Source organism: Centroberyx gerrardi, chromosome 17 (genome assembly GCF_048128805.1).
Source record: "Centroberyx gerrardi isolate f3 chromosome 17, fCenGer3.hap1.cur.20231027, whole genome shotgun sequence".
Taxonomy (NCBI): Eukaryota; Metazoa; Chordata; class Actinopteri; order Beryciformes; family Berycidae; genus Centroberyx; species Centroberyx gerrardi.
The window spans coordinates 5,713,856-5,735,419 of record NC_136013.1 but is presented as its reverse complement, the minus strand read 5'-3'; the positions used below and the strand labels follow the sequence as shown (position 1 = coordinate 5,735,419).

The window sequence follows — 21,564 nt, the reverse complement described above, 5'->3', positions numbered from 1 at the left end:
AACTAACTATCTATCTAACTTTCCAATTAAGGTTCTCGGTCAGCTTTCAACATACTTTTAAAAAATTTTTTGTGACATAAGAGTTCGTTCAGGCTGATGTAAATTAACACCTCCTGTAACCGACGCCTAGTTGCTGCTCTTGAACGCATCCCGCTGCTCTCTGATTGTTGGTCCTCCAGTATCCCACAATGCAGCGCTGCCCTGCACTGTGTCCACGTCAAACCTGACAGCCATCGCAGTCAAGCCGATAATGGCTGCAGTTGAGGTGGCACTTGAAAGGCGTTGTGTTGTTTAGACCGGCTAAAAACAGCAGAAAATACCACTGATACTTAAGACCGATTAGACGGACTGCAACATAACGTCGCTATCTAACGTTTGAGCTGTTTGACAGAGATATGATGGCGCTTAGCTCGCTTGTCTTGACAAATTACCGTACACAGCCGACGAGCGGTTATTAGCCGGGGGTCTGTCCTAAATGACACCGTCTGTCAGTTTAAAAAGCGAGTTTGTTGAAGGAAAACGGAGTCAATCCTGAAATCAACGGCGTCTCCGAGTCTCCGTGTGTTTGAGAATTGATCTGGATGACCAAGCTAACTCCACAGCCTCGCCAGTCGCAGCTAGGCTAGCTCCCCAGTCTTTGGCCTTGCTTTGTTTTTGTTTGTTTTTGGTCTTTCCCGAAAATGTCATCGTGGCTGGGTGGAATCGGCTCTGGCCTCGGCCAGTCTCTTGGCCAGGTCGGGGGAAGCCTGTCATCTTTCACTGGACAGATATCCAACTTTACCAAAGATATGTTACTGGAAGGTGTGGAGGAAGTAGGAGGTAAGTTCTGGGGGTTTATTTTGGTCGCCACATCATCATCGAGCACATCAGACTCGCACCTGCACCTCACTTTTATTAATGTCCATACTGGGACACTTTGTGCTTAACTTACATATCCCAACGTGGAAAAATGAAAACAGTAAGGTTCTGACTCGGTGAAAGCAGAAAAAAACAGCGTTACCTAACTGATGCACTGAATGGGTTAAGCTGCCCACTGGTGCTTGCTGTATGTCTAACGCAACTATTAGCTAACTTACCAGCTGTAACAGCCTGATTTTTAAAGTGAGTTTACATGTATTTACTGATATGATATTCCTGCTCTCATTCAGTTCAGTTAATATGTGTGAACATTGATAACTCTCTCCCAGAGCTAGATAACAGAAAGCCATGGAGCAGCCCCTCTGACATTGAATTAAGACTCTGACTTCTTGGACTAAAATAATTTTTATTTGAGCTTTTACATCCATTTATTCTAGGTCCATCTGCTCTGAACCAGAAAGCGTACCCTCTTGCCTGTAAAACAACCCAGGGCTGTATTACTGTGCCCGCAGATTGTGTTATGTCTCTTGAGTGAGTCCTGGCTGCCATTGTTTTTAGATTTGCTGACTGTTGAGATAATTTTTTTGTTTTTTTATCATTATTTTTTATATTTACACATTACACATGTTGTCCCTTTAAATTTCCCACCTTTTACATACCAACCACACTAAAACACATACCACATACCAAAACCATGTGTTTTTTGTGGTTTTGGCATGTGTTTTAGTGTGATTATTAGACATTAGCTTCTAATCTACACTGTGCGGATGTTTAGCAAAGCAGGCCACATATTTGCAGTTCTGCCTTCGTACTTAAAGCTAAATAAATACACATTCTGAATAATTTCTTCTTATTACGAGGGGAGCACCACTGAATCCCCACATTTTTTCTCCTAGATCTGTTAAAGCACACTTAAGTACAACATTTAAGTGAGTTAGAAAAGATGTGAAAGGTGATTGTATGAGCATCTAGGACGTTTTGGATATCTGGGTACATTTTCTGGTTCAGATTGCTTGTTAGTGCTAGAGAGAATGAAGGTAAATAGATTGAAGAAGCACTCCTTGGGTCAACAATTTCAAGAAAGCTGCTCTTACATGGATGGGTACACTTGACAGGAACAAAAGGGTTCTTTGCTTGTGAATGACCCTCAAAAATGCAAAAAAATTCCACTGTGTCATTCTGTTATCCTGATGCATATGCAGCTAAATGTAGTGTGGATGAATGTTATATTTCTCTCACTTGTAAGTAATGCTTGCTTTTATATGTGTATAACAGAATGGCATATATACATGTATACAAGCCAAGCATTTTCTTCTATAGGAACAAATCATACAATTCATGTGGGTGTAAAAGCTCAAAGAAACATTCTGTGAGTGCAGAAAGTCGCTTCCCATTTCATTGTCAGTGGAGTTTTAGGTAACATCCTGATGGCATCACAGATTAGAGCCTTCATTCTTTGGATTATAGTTTTTGGACAGGGTTGTTCATGTTTGCAGATATTCTTAAATTAAATGGCATTCTCCTTGAAGAAATTTTGGTGCATGATGGGTCTTTCCATTTTCAGTATTTAGGCTACTACTACAATATGTCAGTGTATATTGAGGGACTAGGTTTGTTGTTACCGTGGGGCCTAGGCTGAGCTGAGGAATATGTTTTCTGAAGTCAAAAATATAGGCCTAATAATTAGAGCTTTTTATTGAATGTGTTCCATCACATTTGCTCAGTTGCCCAAAAGTATCAGCTGTCTAAACAGACTGAGTGATAAAACAATGACGCAAAGAGAACTTTGATCACAGATCTCCAACTCACAGCCCCAATCAATGAACAAAGCTAACCTGCTGTGAAACGTTCTGCATGCCATCTTTAGGTTAACTTTAAAAAGAGAGGGCATGGATTGGAATTGGATTTGGATGTAGGCTTCAGTTTAGTTTGTGTACTTATAACTGTTCTGTTTTGGCCAGCCTTCACCCAGCTGTTGAGAGTATGCAGCCCCGACAAGATCTCTAGAAATGTTTCTTGCTCAGCCATGCAAGTTTGTCATGTGAACCTGGTTAAGTAGATCTGTGTGTGTGTGTGTGTGTGTGTGTGTGTGTGTGTGTGTGTGTGTGTGTGTGAAAGAGGGAAGGAAAAAAAAAATGCAGTCGCCTGTCTGTATCTCTTGAATGTGCTGTGTCATGGAAGATAAACTTGAAGAATACCATATTCCTCAAAGTGAACCATTCCTTGCATTGAAACATCTACGCTATTATAAATAAGAATAACTATTAAAAAGATTGTAGGTATATGTCTTTCTGTTAGCATCAGCTCAAAGACCATGAATTCAAAAGGAATAAACATTTACAGTAGCTATCCTTGTGCTTGTTTTTACAATTATTACAATTGTTTGTGAAGGAATTTCAAGTGTGCATAATATTCTGAGTATATTTCTGCTTGCCTGTATTTGTGATATTTACTTCATTTCTCTTTTTCCATCCAACGACAGATGCTGCCACAGAACTGCAGGTGTCCAATTCCAAGCTGACAGAAGTCGAGGCTGCCTTTACTACTCAGAAGTCTGAGGTCAGATTATTCATTCACTGACTCAAATCCTGTGCAAAAGACAAAAATATAAAACCCAACTTATAGTTTATATCCCAGTCCCTACGCAGATTCTGTGTAGCTCAAGGGCACTAGCACTACCAGGAATAGAAGTTTGATGCCTACCGGGCCAACCTTGCTAAAAATGAAGCGGAAAAAGAATTTCCTACAGGAATCACATTATTATTGATTGACTCTTTGCTCTTCTCTCTCTCTTTGTTGCAGTATGATAGATTAAAGAAGCTCAATGCAGAGCTGGAGGAGAAGCTGGAGGCCTCGGAGATCCAGGTTAAACAGCAGTCTGCAGAGTACAGATCCCTTCTGCAGCAGAAAGATGTACGGACATTCACAGTTACAATTTGGGGCATTTAGCTGACACTCATCCATTGATTGTAAGAGTAGAATAGGTTCAAACTCCCAGGTGGCCAACACTGCCGCAGCCTGTAGTAAGGAATGCAAAGTTAAAAGCATCCAGCATCCAGACAGCATATCCCTGTAACCTAGAATGACCATGTGTGATCTAGGTAAACAAATAAGAGCCACTGAGACAATTTTTTTGTTGTTGTTATTGTTTTTAGTTTACTTATTTATTTTTTGGACAGACACTATCTGGAATAAGCACATGCCCAAACAAGTTGCAATATTTCCCCTGACATTTACCAATACACATGATCTAATGTAACTTTCTATTGTGTCATTGAACTAGGGCAAACACCTACATTAAAAAAACACCTTGCCTGGATGTTAGCAGAAAGGGAGTTTATAGTGTTTAGTAGTGTAGTTTGCCTTAAGACCCCTTTACACCTGGTATGCATGGTATAATATGCATCCATGGTGATCGGATTGTATTTGAATAGAGAAAAAGCAAATTAAATTCAGGAATAAATGCAGTCAACACCCACTGAAGAATCACCTAAACCACCTCCAGAGACACATTTGGCCACAAATAGTTAAACTCTAGTAGGGCTGAACAATTAATTGAAATTTTATTTAAATCGCAATATGGCCTACTGCAATTTTCAAATCGCAGGAGGCGCAATATTTGTTAAAGGCGAAATGTGTGTCAAAATACCATTTTAAATTAAATATCGTTGTGCTGCAGAGATGTCCTGGCCTACACATTATATTCTACAGACTTAAGGAAATATCTTTGTTTGGTACAGATCCCCGCAAAAATCACGCCATAATCATTTTAATACATTTTTCAATGAAAATGAGAATAATGATGTAAAAATTTTCATTCCCTCTAATATCGCAAATCATATCGCAATTGCAATATCAGTCAAAATAATCGCAATTAGATATTTTTTCAAAATCGTTCAGCCCTAAACTGTAGTAAACTAGAATACAGATCCAACCAGGAAGCGCACCAGCTAAATCATGTCAACACACAATCTGGATATGACGCCCATGTTAACGCCAGGTATAAAGGTGACCTAAGGTTCGTCTGTGTCTTCCCAGGTGGAGATCAGTCACCTGAAAGCTCGGCAGAGCGGCCTTCATGAAGAATTCCAGAAGCTGCAGCAGTCGGCCCAGTCTGCCTCCGTCGGCCCAGCCATGCTTCCTGTTGCCACTACTTCCACAACCACTACCTCCTCTTCTGCTTCCTCATTCCTGTCGCGCCCCTCGGGGTCCCATCAGGGCTTCCATGGCGACGAGATGGACCTCAGTGATGTCATCTGGTCGCAGCAGGAGATCAACCGTCTGTCGACAGAAGTCATGCGTCTGGAGGCGGAGGTGTCCCACTGGAGGCGTATGTCTCAGGTAGTGATAATAATAATTACTACTTGTTTTAGCGTTTTTTTGGTACCAGGTGCATGAGTTTTACCACATAGGACAATGCACTGGATGCCAGAAGGTTTTGACAATCACAAGTTTCTTTAATTTCAGTCTGAATTATTCTGATGTGTTAAACTCCATCTATCTGGGGAGGTCACATACTCATCTTTTTGTTTCAGGCATCGAAAGCAGCAGGATCTGGTAATGGCGATCAGAGTGACATTCTCAAACTTCAAAGGACTATCAAGGTGAGTTTGAGCGACGGCAATATGTCTCACAGCTGTCGTTATTGCCAGTATAAATTCTATTTTAAAGTGGAATTTAAAATCTCAAATTTTAACCTCTTGTATACACAGTAAATACACCACACATAGACAATATAATAATGAGACTGAGACTCAAACCTTGACGTCATTGCTGCTTTGGAGCAGGAGCTGCGAGAGGAGATGAGTCGTGAGGTGGATGAACACCAGCATGAGCTGGCTGCTCTGCAGGACGCCCAGCGGCAGAAGATGGCCGACATCACCCGACGACACCGAGAGGAGCTGGCAGAGTATGAGGAGAGGATAGAGGAGCTGGAGGAACAGAGTGGTGAGCTTCACTTTGAAATTTTGTATTGTAACTTTGATTAAGAATGGCTAAATCAAGGCTTAAGAATGCATAGGCCCTGCACACAAATCAAAATTCGTCACAAGATCATATTCTATCATATTCTTCTTGACATATTTATTGTATAAAGTGCAAAAGTGCAATCGTTTCGGCCTACTCTAGGCCTTCATCAGTGCAATGCCCATTCACACCAATGATGACTCAATCATTCCCATGATGGCCAGCCTTAACAAAATTTTAAGCAGTCATGGTACTGTAAGGCACTTTGGATAAACCATCCACTAAATGACATATATATAAATGAATGAAATACAGATTGTTTCAATACTTTGTTTTTACTCCATCTCCTTTTCTGTATTTGTGACAAATGCAAGTCCTTCCTCTGACTGAATGTTTCTACTCGATCACAACACTCCAAATCATCCTCTCCAGGTATTGGTCATGCCAGTTCCCCATCGGACTCCTCCAAGCTGCTTGATCTCCAGAAAACCATACAGTCCCTTCAGGAAGCGGCAGAGCAGCGGGAGAAGCAGCAGGCAGAGCTCACCGGCAGCCTGGAGGAGGCGCGGAGGAAGCAGGACTCGCTGCAGCTGGAGAAGGATGAAGCCCAGGCAGAGAACGGAGAGCTGCTGCAGAACTACACGCGTCTGCAGACCTCCGTTACTGAGCTCCAGACACGAGTGCAGGAGCAAGAGGGGAAGGCTCTGCAAAAGGCCCAGCTAGAGCACGAGATCCAGGGTCTGAGGAAAGCTCTTACAGGTATACGGTCTTATCTTGAGGAGTGTTGAATACTGTTATGTAGTCATGTGCTGTTTCACATCTGCCGAGCAGACCTTAATGCCGCCAGCAGTTCATGTCTTCCCTTTATTGTAGCTGATGGTTTATTAGTTTGTTTTATTCCTTTTATAATAATAATAATAATAATATTTTTATTTTTATAGCATTTCACAAAGTTACAAAGTGCTGAACACCAGTTGCTGATATATTTATTGATAATCCTCCTTGTTTAATGTGATACTTTTGATAGTTGTAACCACATATTAATCTTGCATAGTAACGGGATATTATCATTGATTGGCTACTATTATAGGTCTTTTCGCTCCATATTTTTCCAGCATATTAACATAAAATTCTATTTTCCAGCTGCAGAAAAAGAAATTCAGAAACTGAAAAGTCTGTCTGAGGCAAGTATTAATGTGAACACATGCCATATATCATGTCATATTTATATGCTGTGGTAAATCTTTATGAAATTTTCCCCTTGTTTTATATCTTTATTCTTTTTTTTTCATAATTCAGGCTGAACCAAAGGAAGAAGTTGAGCATGCAGACATCTTAGAGCTGAACACCATTATTGGGACGTTGAGACAAGAAAAGGAGATCCTGGAACAAGAAAAGGTTTGTTTCTCAGATTGGCTGCTATGGTAACATATCATATTTTATTTTATTGTCACATTTTAGTATTCATACCGCTATAATGCAAATATTGTTTGCAGGCTTAAATATAAAATGCCACTTCTAACACAGAGCATGAACTGTGGCAATATGGACCCTAATAATACTTTTTTTTTCTGTCTATGGTGGCCATTTTCACAAAGTACATTTTGTATGTATGCAATTATTGGTAATGAGAGGAGAGGAAAAGCCAGAACCAGTGTTGAATATACAGTAGATCCACAGGGGAGCAAATGTTTGAGTTTGACTGCTCATGTTCTCCTGGAGGTATTCATGGTGAGAAGTAAACATGGTCTACTAAAGTAAAATATTGGTTTAACATTCCTGAGAGCATCACAAGGCCCTTTTTAATTTGATTGGTTTGTTCCAACTGTGGCAGTTGAACTATCCTTTAAAGTAGCGTGTGTGAGGCTCAGTTCAAGTCCCTATTGAGTGATTAAACTTGCGTGTCCAGCTTATGTTGTCTTGCTGATGTGATAATACAGATCAGGGGTTGTGAAACAGTACACTCCCTAGAAATCTGAGGCGTGTTGGATTGTGGCAAAGTGTAATTTTTGATTTTTATTGGTTTTTATTTCGCAGCTTGATATGCAAGAGAGACTTAAAGTGGCCGAGCAGCAAGTAGTCAGCAGCGAGGGAGCCGAGGCCAGTGAACCAGAGCAGCTGGAGGAGCTGAAGGCAGAGCTGGAGAGGAGAGAAAAGGCCCTGAGGGACACTGAGGAGGAACGGGACACCATCATGTCTGAGCTGGAGGAACTGGACCAGCAAAACCAGGAAGCAACACAGGTGTGACTGACCAGCATGGCCTCCCTTGTTTGTTAATTTGATAGACTTGTAATTTGACCCAAGGTTCACATGCAGGTGTGGAAGGTCTTGAAAAATATGGAGGGAAAAATGTTTCGATACACATATGACTTTATGTATTTGTAGACCCACTGTGATTTCACACATTATATTTGTTGTGGGGAATAATGTTCAGCTGTCACATGATATAGCCTAGTTGACAGTTATATTGCACAGACACTGTCAACACATATACTGAGCAACACTGACCAAATTGAGGTGGAAAATGTAGTGAAGTTTTAATGGAAAATGTGTAGAAACCCTGCTGAACACAACAATGTAAAACTAGCTGCACTTAGTCATTCACTTTTACATTTGGGTTTTGTTTTTACCTTTTTTGTCTCTAGCATATGATCTCGGTGAAGGAGCAGCTCTCTGGGCAGCTGAAGGAGGCCGAGGCGGAGGTGACAAGACTCTCTACAGAGCTCAACACGACCAAAGACCAGAAAAAGGCATTGCAGCAAGAGCTGGAGACCCAGAAGGAGAAATTGAGCCAGAGCGCTTACACCCTGAACGAACTGCATATGGGCAAGCAGCAGCTGGAGAGCACAGCAAAGGAGCTGAAAGATAAGCTAGGACATGCACAGGACCAGAGCAGGGTGGCACGCAAAGAAATCTCAGAACTGAAGAAGACTCTACAGGAAAGAGAGGAGCAGCTGTCTGCCACCAAAGCACAGCTGACTCAGGCAGGGGAGAGGAGAACTGAGGCACAGGGGAGTAGAGAGGAGCTAGTGGGGAAAGAGACGGAGCTATCAGACCTCAGGAGAGAGCTGGTGGAGATGAGGAGCTCTCATGAGAAGGTGATGTCAGAGGACTACGAGATGAAGATGGAGAACAGGAGGTTGAAGGCAGAGAGCGAGCAGGCTGTGGGTAAAGTGGAGGAACTAAGCAGGCAGTTGAAGGAAGGCCAGGCATCTCTGAACAGGACGGTGCTGGAAAAGGACACTCGTATCGAGGCTCTGAAGCTGGAGAAAGGTCAGCTGGAGGGAGAGCTGGGCCAGACTGAGAGGACTCTGGCAGAACAGGCTAAACAGTACCAGCAGACCATCGAGGAGCTGACCCGTGCCCGCTCCATGGACGCCTCGGCCTTACAGATGGAGCATGAACGCACCGTCAAACTCAACCAGGAGAAGGACATGGAGATAGCCCAGCTGAAGAGAGACATGGAGCAGATGGCGTCTGACCACAGAGACACCAATGAGATGCTCTCTATCACAGTTTCAGGGCAGAAGCAGCTGACGGATCTGCTGCAGGAGAAGGATGCCTTTATGGAGACTTTAAAACAGAATGCCACAGACCTGCAGAAGGAGATGGAGAACAGTATTTCGGTTGTGACCAAGGAAGCTGAAACTCTCAGACATGCACTAGAGGATAAGGACAAACAGCTGGGAGGTATGAAAGAAGACAACAGCCACTTGAAAGAGGAGATTGATCGCCTCAGGGACCAGCAGAGCAGACCTCAGCCCCTGGCTGAGCCCAGGACCCTGGACATCATCACAGAGCTGGAGACAGAGATCACCCAGCTCAAATCCTCCAGAGATGCTCTGGAAGAGGAGGTCCAGACCCTGAGGACAACCATGGAGGAACAGCAGGCTTCTCTCTTCCACTCCCAGCAATCCCTCCAGGCACAGCAGAGTGAGCTTGAACAGGCCCACGCTCGCCATGAGCAGACCACACTCAACTATGACAGACTTATCCACGCCAGAGATGAAGAGATAGCCCGTCTCCAGCAGACAGTGGATGGGCTCAGTGAGCGCCAGGGCCATGCTGACCCCCCGCCCGTACAGGGAGAGGTCATCCTGCAAGAAGACAAAACCCAGTCTCTAAATGGGGAGAACGGCAATGAGAAGCATGACCTGTCTAAGGTAGAAATAGAAAGGCTGGTGAGGGGCATCAAGGAGAAGGAGACTGAGATCAGCCAGCTGAATGAGAAGAACCTCTCCCTGGCCAAGCAGGTGGACCAGTTGGTGGTGTCTCGCGACGAACTGGGCAAACTCTCCCAGATGGTTCTGCAGAAGGACCTGGAGATCCAGGCGCTTCATGCCAGAGTCTCCATGGGTGGAGGCGGCGGGCACAGCCAAGATGTCTTGTTCCTCCAGCAACAGCTGCAGAATTACGCTGTTGAGAGAGAGCAGGTGCTGGCGGTGCTGAACGAAAAGACCAGAGAGAACAGCCAGCTTCGCTCTGACTACCACCGTATCATGGATATCATGGCAGGGAAGGAGGCGGCCCTGCTGAAACTCCAGCAGGAGAACCAGCGCCTCTCCAACATGAGCGATCCTTCAGGAAGCCAAGAGATGTTCAGGGAGACCATCCAGAACCTGTCCCGCATCATCAGGGAGAAGGACATCGAGATTGATGCTCTGACCCAGAAGTGCCAGACCCTGGTGGCCGTCCTGCAGTCCTCAGGAGGGGACTGCGGTCCTGGCTCAGGAGGTGTCAGCAGCAACCAGTTTGAGGAGCTGCTGCAGGAGAGGGACACTCTGAAACAGCAGGTGAAGAAGATGGAGGAGTGGAAGCAGCAGGTGATCACCACGGTCAAGAACATGCAGCATGAGTCAGCCCAGCTGCAGGAGGAGCTGATCAAACTACAGGGCCAGGTCTCCGCCGACAGCGACTGCAGTTCCAAGCTGTCAGTGGATTACACTCGACTGATTCAGAGCTACGAGCAGAAAGAAAGGAGGCTGGGGAGCCTGAGTCAGGAACTCGCTCAGGTCCAGCAGACCATCAGCAAGCTCAGCACCACCAAGGATGTTCTGCTGGGTAAACTGGACAGTGTTACGCAGACTCCAGAAGTCGGTGTAGCTGCCCAGGCGAGTGGGCCTCTTCTGACAGCTGAGCCTCCGAGCCTCCAGGGGGCAGCACCAGTAAACAATGAGAACCTGCAGCGAGAGCTTCAGTCGCTGCGAGCTCTGCTGGCTGAGCGGGACACCATGATCAGGACTCTTCAGGAGAACAACCACCGGCTCTCCAACTCGGCGTCTGCCTCGGAGAGCGAGCAGAGAGGTCAGGCGGAGGAGGCCCGGCAGGTCAGAGAGAGGCTGGACGCGCTGCAGAGGTCTGTGAGGGAGAAGGACTTGCTCATCAAAACCAAAGGAGACCAGCTAAGCCACGTCAGCGAGACACTGCGTAACCGTGAGAACGACAACGAGGTGCTGAAGCAGGCCGTGACCAACCTGAAAGAGCGCGCCCTGATCTTTGAGATGGATGTGAGGAAGTTGAAGGAGGAGAACGAGCTGGTGGCAGCGCGCTCGCGGGAGAAAGAGTCCGAGTTCCGAGCGCTGCAGGAAACCAACATGCAGGTTTCCCTCCTGCTCAGGGAGAAGGAATTTGAGTTCAGCGCAATGAGCGAGAAGGCTGCCACCTTGGAGAAGATGCTCAAGGACAAAGAGCAGGTCAGTTGGCAACTTCATATCATATCATATCATAATATCATTTAAGTAGGAAAAAAGATTTAGAATTATTTTAGTAGAAAAGGGTGTTTTAGTCAAAGTTTTTAGCAGTAATTGGACCACTTTATGTGCTGTATAGCTCATTGGGTAGAGTAACGAACCAACACTCTCAGGGTTAGGGGTTTGACAACCCATGCTAAAAATGTATGCAGTCATGGTACTAAGGCACATGAGGGGGGAAAAAACGTCCACCAAATGACATTTTAGACTGGCAAAAATGTATTTCTGCCCTGGATTCCTGTTTTTTTTCTCTTGATGCATTCTTCAAATAGTTACACTCATGATTTGCTCTGTTGATAATGTCACACAGGGAAAGTCTGGTGAGCTGAATCAGCTCCTGAATGAAATGAAGTCCATGCAGGACAAAGCCGTGGCGTTCCAGCATGAGAGGGACCAGGTGATGCTGGCTCTCAAACAGAAGCAAATGGAGACAACTGCAGTACAGACTGAGGTAGGAGGACAGATGATATTCACTAGCATCTGTTTTTGTGCGCTGTTGGGCTTCTTTATGTGCAAAGCAAATTCAGTTTAGGAAATAAAGATTCTATTCTATTCTATTTTATTCTATTCTAAGTATTGAGTCAAATTCAAACAGGGATGTAAACTGGTGTAAGTGAAAGCATTCTAGTATACTTTTAGTACTCTTATTGTATTCACCCCATGTTACTGAGTAAAACACAATTTACTCTTCGTTTTGATTATCATTTGATAATTATTACCCTTATGAAACTACTTCAACTTGTTTTTACATGGGTAAAAGTATGAAAAATACATGTAAAACACAGCCAGGTTAGGGTTAGGTTTAATTACGTTTTATTTATTGTATCATGTTCCTTGCTAACGGTAGTATCAAGACAGACAGGCTTCAAATTGCTCAGGTTTTCTGCATAGGTCTCAAAAAGTAGGAAAGATTAATTCAAGTATTTCCAGGTTTTTAAATGTTTGAGAATTGTACATAAGGTCGGAAAAAATATATAAAAATATAATTATCTGTTCTGATACACATATCATTTCACATTTTATGTATTTGGATAGCCACTATCAGTTCATATATTGTGATATTTGTTGTTGAATATTCAACTCTAGAGTGATAATGCCTTCCCATATTGCCCAGCCACTGTTGGCATACATCATATTGTATATTGACCAAAATCTTCAAATCCCGTGATGAAATTTAAGTCTATAAAAAGTATGGAATTACTGTTTAGGAACCCAGATTGCTACGCTATTCTTGCAGATTTACACATCTAACAGTGTTCCTGTTCCCTCCCCAGCTGCAGCATGTGAAGGATAAAGAGCAGCGTCTCAACCTGGAGCTGGACAGGTTGCGTAATCACCTCCTGGAGATCGAGGACTCGTACACGAGAGAAGCCCTCGCTGCTGAGGACAGAGAGACTGAGCTGCGCAGGAGGGTGGCGCTGCTGGACGAGAGGCTGGCCACTTCCTCAAGCGCAGTGGAGAATGCCAGGTTAGCGGAAACCAAAATTACAGTCTATATATTGGCTGTGATGCTGAAATGTTATGTCAACACATTAACTAGAAATGTAATAATCAAGGATACCACAAGACTGAATTCCCTTGTGTTTCAGATAATGTACAGGTTTTGCACACCACAGTAAATTGGCAATAATGTGTAGATTTGAATTAAAACAGGTGTTATGGTGGCTCAGTGGGAATGCCATTTCAAAAAAAAATGCAGAAAAGCAGAAATGCCCCAAAAATATCCATAAAAAATGCGTTGACTAGGCAAGATTTTAAGTAAGAAATACTCTTATCTTACTCTTATCTCTTAATAGAGAAGCGCACCCCCTCCCCACTTATTGAGACTTGTAGATTTGCCCGATTTGCCCAAAAGAAATTCTGGTGTCGAGTATGATTACTGGCAGGAAATCTCTGGAGGAAATTAAGAATTGAAACTTGAGAGCGAAATCCAAAACTGCAGCAAGTGAGCACTCCAGTCCAGAGAAAGCTGGACTCATGAACGTTAGATCTTTTGTCTCCCTTGTTCCTTTGGTTTCCTTTGTTATAAAGCTATCACAGACCAGTTACCTCTCTCTCTCTGCCACTTGGAGCAGCAAATGTGCAAAGTTGCCTAGTGCAGTTTAAAAAAAATAAATCAAAAGTCATTTGTTTGATTGTTAATCTCATTCCTCCTGTGTTTTTTTTTTTCTTTTTGCCTGCCCGCCGCCTCCAGCCAACAGGCCAGCATGCAGGTGGAGTCTTTACAGGAGCAGCTGAGCGGCGTGGTGAAGCAGAGGGACGACGCACTTATCCAGCTCCGCACCTCCCAGGAGCAGGTCAACCAGTATGCGGTGTCGCTCTCCAACCTGCAGATGGTGCTAGAGCAGTTCCAACAAGGCGAGTCGGCTGCTTCAGCTTGTATATTCTTTTACATGCTCAGTTCTCGCATACAGATCCTATCAGTCTATAGTAGATGTAGATATTTATGGGGGTAAAAGTGTTTTTTTACCATATCTCTTGCAGTGAGTCTTCTCTATTTTCCCTATTTTACCAATGCAAGTCCTAAAAACAAGCATTAGTGATTGTGATGATTCAGTTTATGTGAGCACTCTTGACATTGAACTTTAATATTAACTATAACAATTAGTGTTTCTCTCTTGCCCCTTCAGAAGAGAAAGCCATGTACTCAGCGGAGCTCGACAAGCACAAGAGGGAGAAGGATGAGTGGAGAAGGAAAGCTGAGAAGCTGGAAGACAAAGCATCTGCCCTTCAGGTAAACCACCAGTCAACATCACATCAGAGAGTCCATTCACTCTGCTTTGCTTTGTGTAATTTGTGTAATTGATGATATGTGTCGTCAATAGCAAAGCCACAAAGTGAACACATAGGAACTATTATTTAGCTGATTTTATAGCCGTTACATACCTTGTTTAGTTCCAGTCTATGTAATATGTAATAACTAATAATAAGTCTATGTAAAAGCTATATAATCAGTACATAATCAGTTGGATTTGGGGTGAGTTGTTTTTTTTAGTACAAATGTATATGTGTAGTTTTTTATATCTAATCTGCACATGTTGATTGCATATCTTTCTGCATTTTTATCATTTTATTTTATCACTGTTTTTAATGTGACACATCACCTCTATGTTTTATCAATGTGCAAATAAACAAAACTAACCAAACAATATGGCCACATAGGTATTAAACAGTGCTTTATGAACCTGTGAAGCACACTTAGCCATGCATTATGAAAAAGGGTAAATGTTGTAACCAGGGAGCTGGAGTACTATCGCTCTCACTAATTCATCCTATTTATTCTTATGTGTGTATGGGGCCTTGATGAAAACCCTTCAGAGAGTTCACATTGCTGTTGTATAAAAGCCGTAATAACGGATGCTCTCTCTGTCAGATGAACCTCGATGAAGCGAACGCCGCTCTGGACTCGGCATCTCGCCTCACCGATCAGCTGGATCTGAAGGAGGAGCAACTTGAAGAGCTGAAAAAACAAGGTGAGGCACAGCTGAGTGTTCTCACCAGCCAAGCTCTCCACATGAAGCTTGAATGATTGAATACTGAGACAAAACTGCATAAAAACTTCAGCCTACCATTAAACCTACCAATTTATAGCAAAATAAAGGTCTCTTCACCTGTCTTGGTTCAAAGACCGCTGCTCCCCTCCTCTGCTTTTGCTTAAGATGTTATGGATAATGTGCATTTTTCTGCAATCCCTTTCTGGCTTTCTCTGACAACATTGACATTTATACCTCCTTTCAATTGCCAAGCGGCCTTCGAACACTGGCTTTTTTTTCTCTCTCTCCTCAGCTTATATTTCTTGCAGTCTCTGCCTTTAAAGCATCAAGATTTCAGTTTGCACACATTCTTATCATAGGCTAAATAACAGAGGAGAATAACACAATCAGTCAAACTATAATCCTCCTGGGGTTAGACTCTCCTACATCATTTTTTGTGTCACACAGTCTGCTGATTTCACCCTATCACCCTCAGACATGGGCATGACATCACAGCAAATTCTCAGACGTGCCTGTTCATTTTTTTCCCCCCTCTCTCTGGCTGGTGTTCAGACAATGTATTTACTCAGGCACTATATGAGCGTATATATTTGGTTTGCAAATCAATCACTTTTGAAAAATTTATATGCCGTCTAGTAATAGTTGACCAACTGTGAGCATGTTCTGATCTGCAATCTGACTGATGAAAGAGGCTAATTTCGGGAATGTCTGCTCAACGGATATGTCAACATTTCTCTGTAAGAGCAAGACCCAACTCTTCCCTCTCTCTCTGTGTGTGTGTGTGTGTGTGTGTGTGTGTGTGTGTGTGTGTGTGTGTGTTTGTGCGTGCGGCTTGCAGTGGATGTGAGACAGGAGATGTTGGAAGAGGCACAGGACAAGTTGATGAATCTGCTGAACAGCACAGAGGGGAAGGTGGACAAGTAAGTTCAGTAATCTTATCTGGGCCAAATCTCACATTCCTTTATTCTGCAAAGTAGAGATTATGATTAAGCACTCATATGGTTTTCATTGGACTCTGATAATTTTTTACACACATTTGAAACTCGGGTCCATGGGTCCAAATTCACACAGCAGTGTAAAGATTGGACGGGGGTCTCATCTTCTTTAGCGGTCGCCTAATATTTACAGGAGCAAACTTGTGACCGGATGGTCGCCGGTTTGAATTCCAGTTTAGAAAACCCAGGCAGAGGAAGTGAAAAAGATATGCTTTCCCATCCCTGCTTTTCCCACTGCTGTGAGGTGCCGGAATAAATAGAAAAGATTGTGTGTGCTCAAATCCTTCCCTGGAGAGACGAAGGAAAAGGAAAATCAAGTCTATACGTTCAGGGTTTATTCATAGTTCACACAGCTGTATAAAAATAGAACAGGGGCCTAATCTTTTTAACCTGGAATTACATCATGCCTTGTTATTCGTGTTGTTCTGTTTCCAGAGTCCTAATGCGTAATCTTTTCGTGGGATACTTCCACACACCTAAAAACAAGCGCTTTGAGGTGCTGAGGCTCATGGGAAGTGTTCTGGGACTGGGCCGAGAGGATGTTGAAAAGGTGAGAGCTTTCTTTACTGCCAACTACCTGTATTCAAAGTATTAACTTAAGTAACCACATAATTACGATGGTAGGCAGCAATTGGTGTTACTAATAAAATGGCTATTATTTGGAATTTTATGACTGCAACAGGCAGTGAGGAGTGTTTGTGGCAATGTGTCATATTAGTAATAAATGTGTGACATGTCACTGGAGTATTTTGAATACAAAGATACAGCCTAAGGTTCTAAATGGACCATGTTGAATCTCTCAAGCCTTCTCCTGAGTCCTTTAAAATGAACATGAGGAACCAGGAAGGAGTTTTGTCCTATTTTTTAACTTGTTTTGTACGTCCTGCTCGTTCTAAACTCTCTCCTTGACAGCTTAATATCTGTCTGGAATGTAGAGTATTTATCTGACTCCTTTAGTCATTTCAAATTCAATTTATTTGCCAGTTACACTAAATGTACAGGGATTTATCTTTGCAGCATTGGTGCAGAGACAGAGACATCATCAGTATAGTTGCAGTTGTAGAGGAGGTATTGTGAATGTCCAGCAGTACAATACCAGTGTACCATGCACTGAATAGGATGAAACGTGTGAAATAAGTTATGAGCATTATAGAGAACTGAAGTTGTTCCTGAGGCCCGAAGTGATGTAGTGTACAAAGACTTGTGCTGACAGATTGTAGCATCTGGTGGCCCAAGCAGTCATGATGTATGGAAAATTCAGGGATAGGAAATCCCTAAGGCAATACCTCAACTGATCTGGCATCAGTTTTGTAATGACACACGCTCTCAACAACTGATTCCCCCTGCCCATGACACTCGTGAAGTCATGCATTTTAGTTGGCTGTCCCTTCAAAAGTGATAGACCTGCTAATCTCTGTGAATTAATTTTCCATACTGTTGGGGATATGAAATTCCTTTTATATAAGAGCAGTTATCTGGTCTTGGCAGGAGTGCAGCAGTGACAGAAGAAAAAATGCTTTTTTAGTGTTTATTGTAGAATGTGTTGTTATGTTCAACCAGGGAACATTTTGCTTGTAGGATCCAAGTTCACTTCTGGGCTAATTCCACGGTCAGTTCCAGTAGGTGTTGCTGTGATTGCAATCATAATTGCTGTTATTTTGGGGCATTAGAGCACTAAGGCTGGATGATGAATTTTCACTGTATTGGACAGTTTTCCAGTTGTGGGAGGCCATTGAATGAGTGTAAAAGAAACACAGATTTTTGTTGTACAGAGGAATTCCACCTACTACTCAACACAGCACTTTTTCTCAGTGAGTTTATGGTAGAATTGCACAAGAATTTACACATAAGTCACTCTGACCGTAAGCAAACAGACCCTTCCTCTTGTTGATTTTGTTTTTTCTGCACGGAAACATTTGAAGTTGCGCACATCCTCTATACTCTATAGACAAACACAGCGGCCCAAAGTCAACCGCAAAACTCAGTATCTGTCTGATACACTTTTAACTCCAGCAGCCCCTGAAAATCCAGAGTTCGGCCTACTAAGAAAGTATTTCCTTATCCAGATCTGCTGGCAGGAGCCCTGTGGGACTCCATCCAACTATTCCAAAGCATATTACCCAACAGTCTTAAAGGGAAACAGATTGAGGGTGAGGGGCAAATGAGATTACGACTCCTCAGAAGACCCAGTTTTATTGCGTTGGAGGTCGTTCCGCTTTTTTTCACCTCTCCCTCATCTCCTGTTAATGCTATTGAAATTTTCCACTCAACTCGTGTTTACAGCAGCCAAGTGTCCCACAAAACCAGACGTCTTTTCAGAATTGGCCTCGGCGGAGCGGCTACCCCCTCCTAGTGCTTCTTTTCAAATATCACATTTTATTTGTTTTCTGTTCCACGGAAGTCTTCAGATGATCCAGGTCTTGAGTGTACTTTGTTTCCTCTCTGCTTGCCACTGTTTTCTGGAAAATTGTTTTTTGGACCCGCTTACACTATTCTACAAGCTCTCTGTCTCTCCGTGAAGAAACTTATGGCTTTATCGTTTAACGTCATTTTGGACTCCCTAATCACTGACGTCATTTGCCTTGGCAGGATGCAGCCTCCTGGATAGACTCCATAGTATACCGTAACGACGTGATTTGTCCCCTGCGATCACAGCATTGGCTAAAAGGATGTATACCTACTACAATATTTTGACCAGATTTGATCCCTAAAAGGATCTCCAAATAAAATGAAGATCTTGTGTCATAGTTTATTTTTCCCAGTGGCTTTTGAGTCGGGGAAGTGATTGATCGCTCAGCATGTACTGTCCAAGCGCTCTTGGGCAAGGCTTGGGACTGTTGTAGTACTGTGCAGGTCCCAAGTGTGAAACTCACACCCATGCTGTATTTAACAATGCACAGCGCTCGTTAAATAAGTGTTAATAACTTCCCCCGAGGCTTCATTCCTTCGGGGGAATCCTGTAATCGTCGTCTGCCCGTTCTTGACTCCTGTGTGTGTCCGTGCAGATGTTGGAGGAGGACGGACGGCACGGTGTCACCGGCTGGGTGTCCAGCTGGCTGGGAGGCAGAGGAGCACAGAGTGTCCCAAACACTCCCCAGAGGCCCACCCATGGTCAGGGCTTCAACTCGGTAAGAAAAGACACGTGAACTTCTTTTTAAAGTGACAACACTCGCACGATTCAGTACATGCTCTCACCCTGAACATGGTCACTCTGGAACACACCGACAATGCTTCATACACAAACTTGCACCAAATCGCATGCAAACACATAGTCCTACTGGTTAGAGAGACTGTCCTTCAACTTGGGTTCAAGCACTTGTGTCTGCAATCACTGACCTCGCTGAATGAGGGGCAAGGAGGATTTCTCTGCATGGATCAGCAAAGTATCTCATTATTATTAATTCAGCACTATCTTGCCCTTTGTTTTTTGTTTTTTTATGTTTTTATTGAAGTTCAAAAGATAATCACAACTTCACGTTCCATTTTGTTCACTTCAGACTTAGACAAGACAGCCCACTTAACATAAAGAAAGTAAATGACCAAAAAAATAAGGAGGGGAAATCTCAGTCCTGTCCTTTGTTGTCTCAGTCCTTCTCAGAGATGTTCGTAAAGTTCCTGGAGGTGGAGTCGACCCCGGTGTTGCCTCCACTCATGCTTCCAGTCCATGACATCAAGCCGCTGAGCGCCCCGCCTCCTAGAAGGACCGCTGGCGCTGCTCCTAACCTCGCCGCAGGTAAACGGCCCCTCTGGGAGTCACCGCTGTCTGCATGTTTCTTTCTCTCACACACTAAATCAGTCATGTCACACAGGAGCCGGTGTTCTCGCTCTCACTGCAACCAGACGCATCGAGCCTCATTTAACCTCTCTCCTCTGTTAGGAGCAGCGGCAGCCAGCAAGCGAGCCGGGGAGTCCAACCCGTTCCTGGCCCCTCGCTCGGCCGCGGTCCCGCTGCTGAGCTCGGCCGGTGCCGGGGCCGGGGGGGCGGGAGGTCACCTTCTGATGAAGCCCATCTCAGATGCCCTGCCCACCTTCACGCCGGTGCCGGTCTCGGCCGAGGCCAGCGCTGGAGCCGTGCTCAAAGACTTGCTAAAGCAGTGATCGGTGCCATAATGTGTGCCAGTTAAAGCTCTTCATTCATCCAACAGAAGTTTGATACTACACAGACTGAGATCAAGGAATACTACTACTCCTATTGCTGCTCTTTTTCTGACTCTCCTGCAAAATATTGACTTGAGCATACATAAAGGTGTAACATGCCCTCATTTTTGGGAGGGAATTGAAAGAAAATTCAGCTGAAATATTCTGAGAATCAGTTTCATTGGCAATTGCTGTTCTATGCAACCAATTCTCCCTTTACGCATCAGTGAAAGTGTTTCAGCCACAACATTGTTATTGTCATCATAGCCGTTGATCCAAGAGTTGAAAATGTCCAGATGAGAAGCATTATAGATGAAGGTCCACATTCAGAAAGCAGGGTGTTTCTTTTGAGAGGTTATCGCATTCAGAGTGCAAGCAATGCAGTAGATTTTAAAAGAAACTGCCTTTTTGATTATGGATGCCTTTATTTTGTTAAGTTTTCTATTTTTGTCCATCACACCAGTTCTGAACACAAGTGACTTTGTAGACTCATTGTGTGCAGTGCAGTGCAATACATGTGGATGGAGTATAATCATCACCTCTGTTAGCGCTAGGAAACATCTTGCCTCCTACAGTAGTCATCGTTTCACTTGCATTGGAGAACTTCTATTTTCTCGTCTTTTGTGTTTTTTTTTTTTCTTGTCTTTTCTTTTTAGCAGTGCAGTGTGCTCTGTCTGATGCAAGGCTCGCCTGATACTCTCTGGCAGCAGAAGCTCTGTAGAGATTTATGTGGTTCAGTACATCTGTTAAAACCATAAAGACATTTCTGCGAAATCTTGTCTGTCCCAGACGGTCCGACTGTGATATGCAACATAGCGTTGTAATTATAGCTGTAATTGCGGGCTGTGGTTGATCAGAGGTTTTGATGACGAGACTGCTCTCATGTATAAGTACAGTACTATTATATAGTTATATATATGTAAATGGGTGGCATTTTTCATATTTATGGGCACTTAGGAAGTTCTGGAAGTACTATCCAAGTGCCTACATTTTTTGCTATCTAGATAATTGTATGATCAGGATTGTAAATGGTTAATATAAATATATATATTTACAAAATGTAAAAACTGCACATTCAGAAGGTTTTACCTGACCAGGGCTGGCCAAGTTGCTCCACATTTTTGTATGGAAATCAATCAGCCGCTGCAGAAAGAATGTTACAGGGTTCCTCCAGGTGAATTGACGAAATGTATAAATTGTAAATCCTTACTGTAAAAGAATGTTTTGTAGATGTGCAATCTGAAATTCAGAAATGTCAAAAAATGAGTTAGATTACCCTGATCTTTAATCAAGGTTAGTACCACTGTCTTAATTGGAATTTGCTTTTCAAATCAAATAAAGGTACTACAGTCCCCTTGCTGTTGT

At 43.3% G+C, this 21,564-nt stretch overlaps 1 protein-coding gene across 2 annotated transcripts; it reads left to right on the top strand.

Moving 5' to 3' along the window:
• Positions 1-272: 272 nt before the first annotated feature.
• trip11 (thyroid hormone receptor interactor 11) lies at positions 273-21,556 on the top strand. Of its 2 annotated transcripts, XM_071896092.2 has the most exons (21): positions 273-819; positions 3,341-3,417; positions 3,661-3,771; positions 4,897-5,199; positions 5,394-5,462; positions 5,646-5,805; positions 6,256-6,582; positions 6,967-7,007; positions 7,123-7,221; positions 7,861-8,064; positions 8,469-11,516; positions 11,884-12,024; positions 12,848-13,041; positions 13,768-13,931; positions 14,204-14,307; positions 14,947-15,046; positions 15,906-15,987; positions 16,498-16,612; positions 19,068-19,190; positions 19,651-19,795; positions 19,940-21,556. In XM_071896092.2, exons 1-21 carry the CDS (start codon positions 681-683, stop codon positions 20,158-20,160), a joined length of 5,967 nt encoding a protein of 1,988 aa, XP_071752193.2. In that variant the 5' UTR covers positions 273-680; the 3' UTR covers positions 20,161-21,556. The 2 variants fall into 2 exon arrangements, with proteins under 2 accessions (XP_071752193.2, XP_071752185.2); XM_071896084.2 differs by having other exon boundaries at positions 19,651-21,556.
• Positions 21,557-21,564: the final 8 nt, after the last annotated feature.

What these genes read in the sequence shown, in the direction of transcription:
- trip11 (XM_071896084.2), top strand. Translation starts at nt 681, where the DNA reads ATGTCATCGTGGCTGGGTGGAATCGGCTCTGGCCTCGGCCAGTCTCTT. An exon ending in TTACTACTCAGAAGTCTGAG is followed by an intron (nt 3,418 to 3,660) that starts GTCAGATTATTC and finishes TCTTTGTTGCAG; the next exon opens with TATGATAGATTAAAGAAGCT. An exon ending in ACTGGAGGCGTATGTCTCAG is followed by an intron (nt 5,200 to 5,393) that starts GTAGTGATAATA and finishes TTTTTGTTTCAG; the next exon opens with GCATCGAAAGCAGCAGGATC.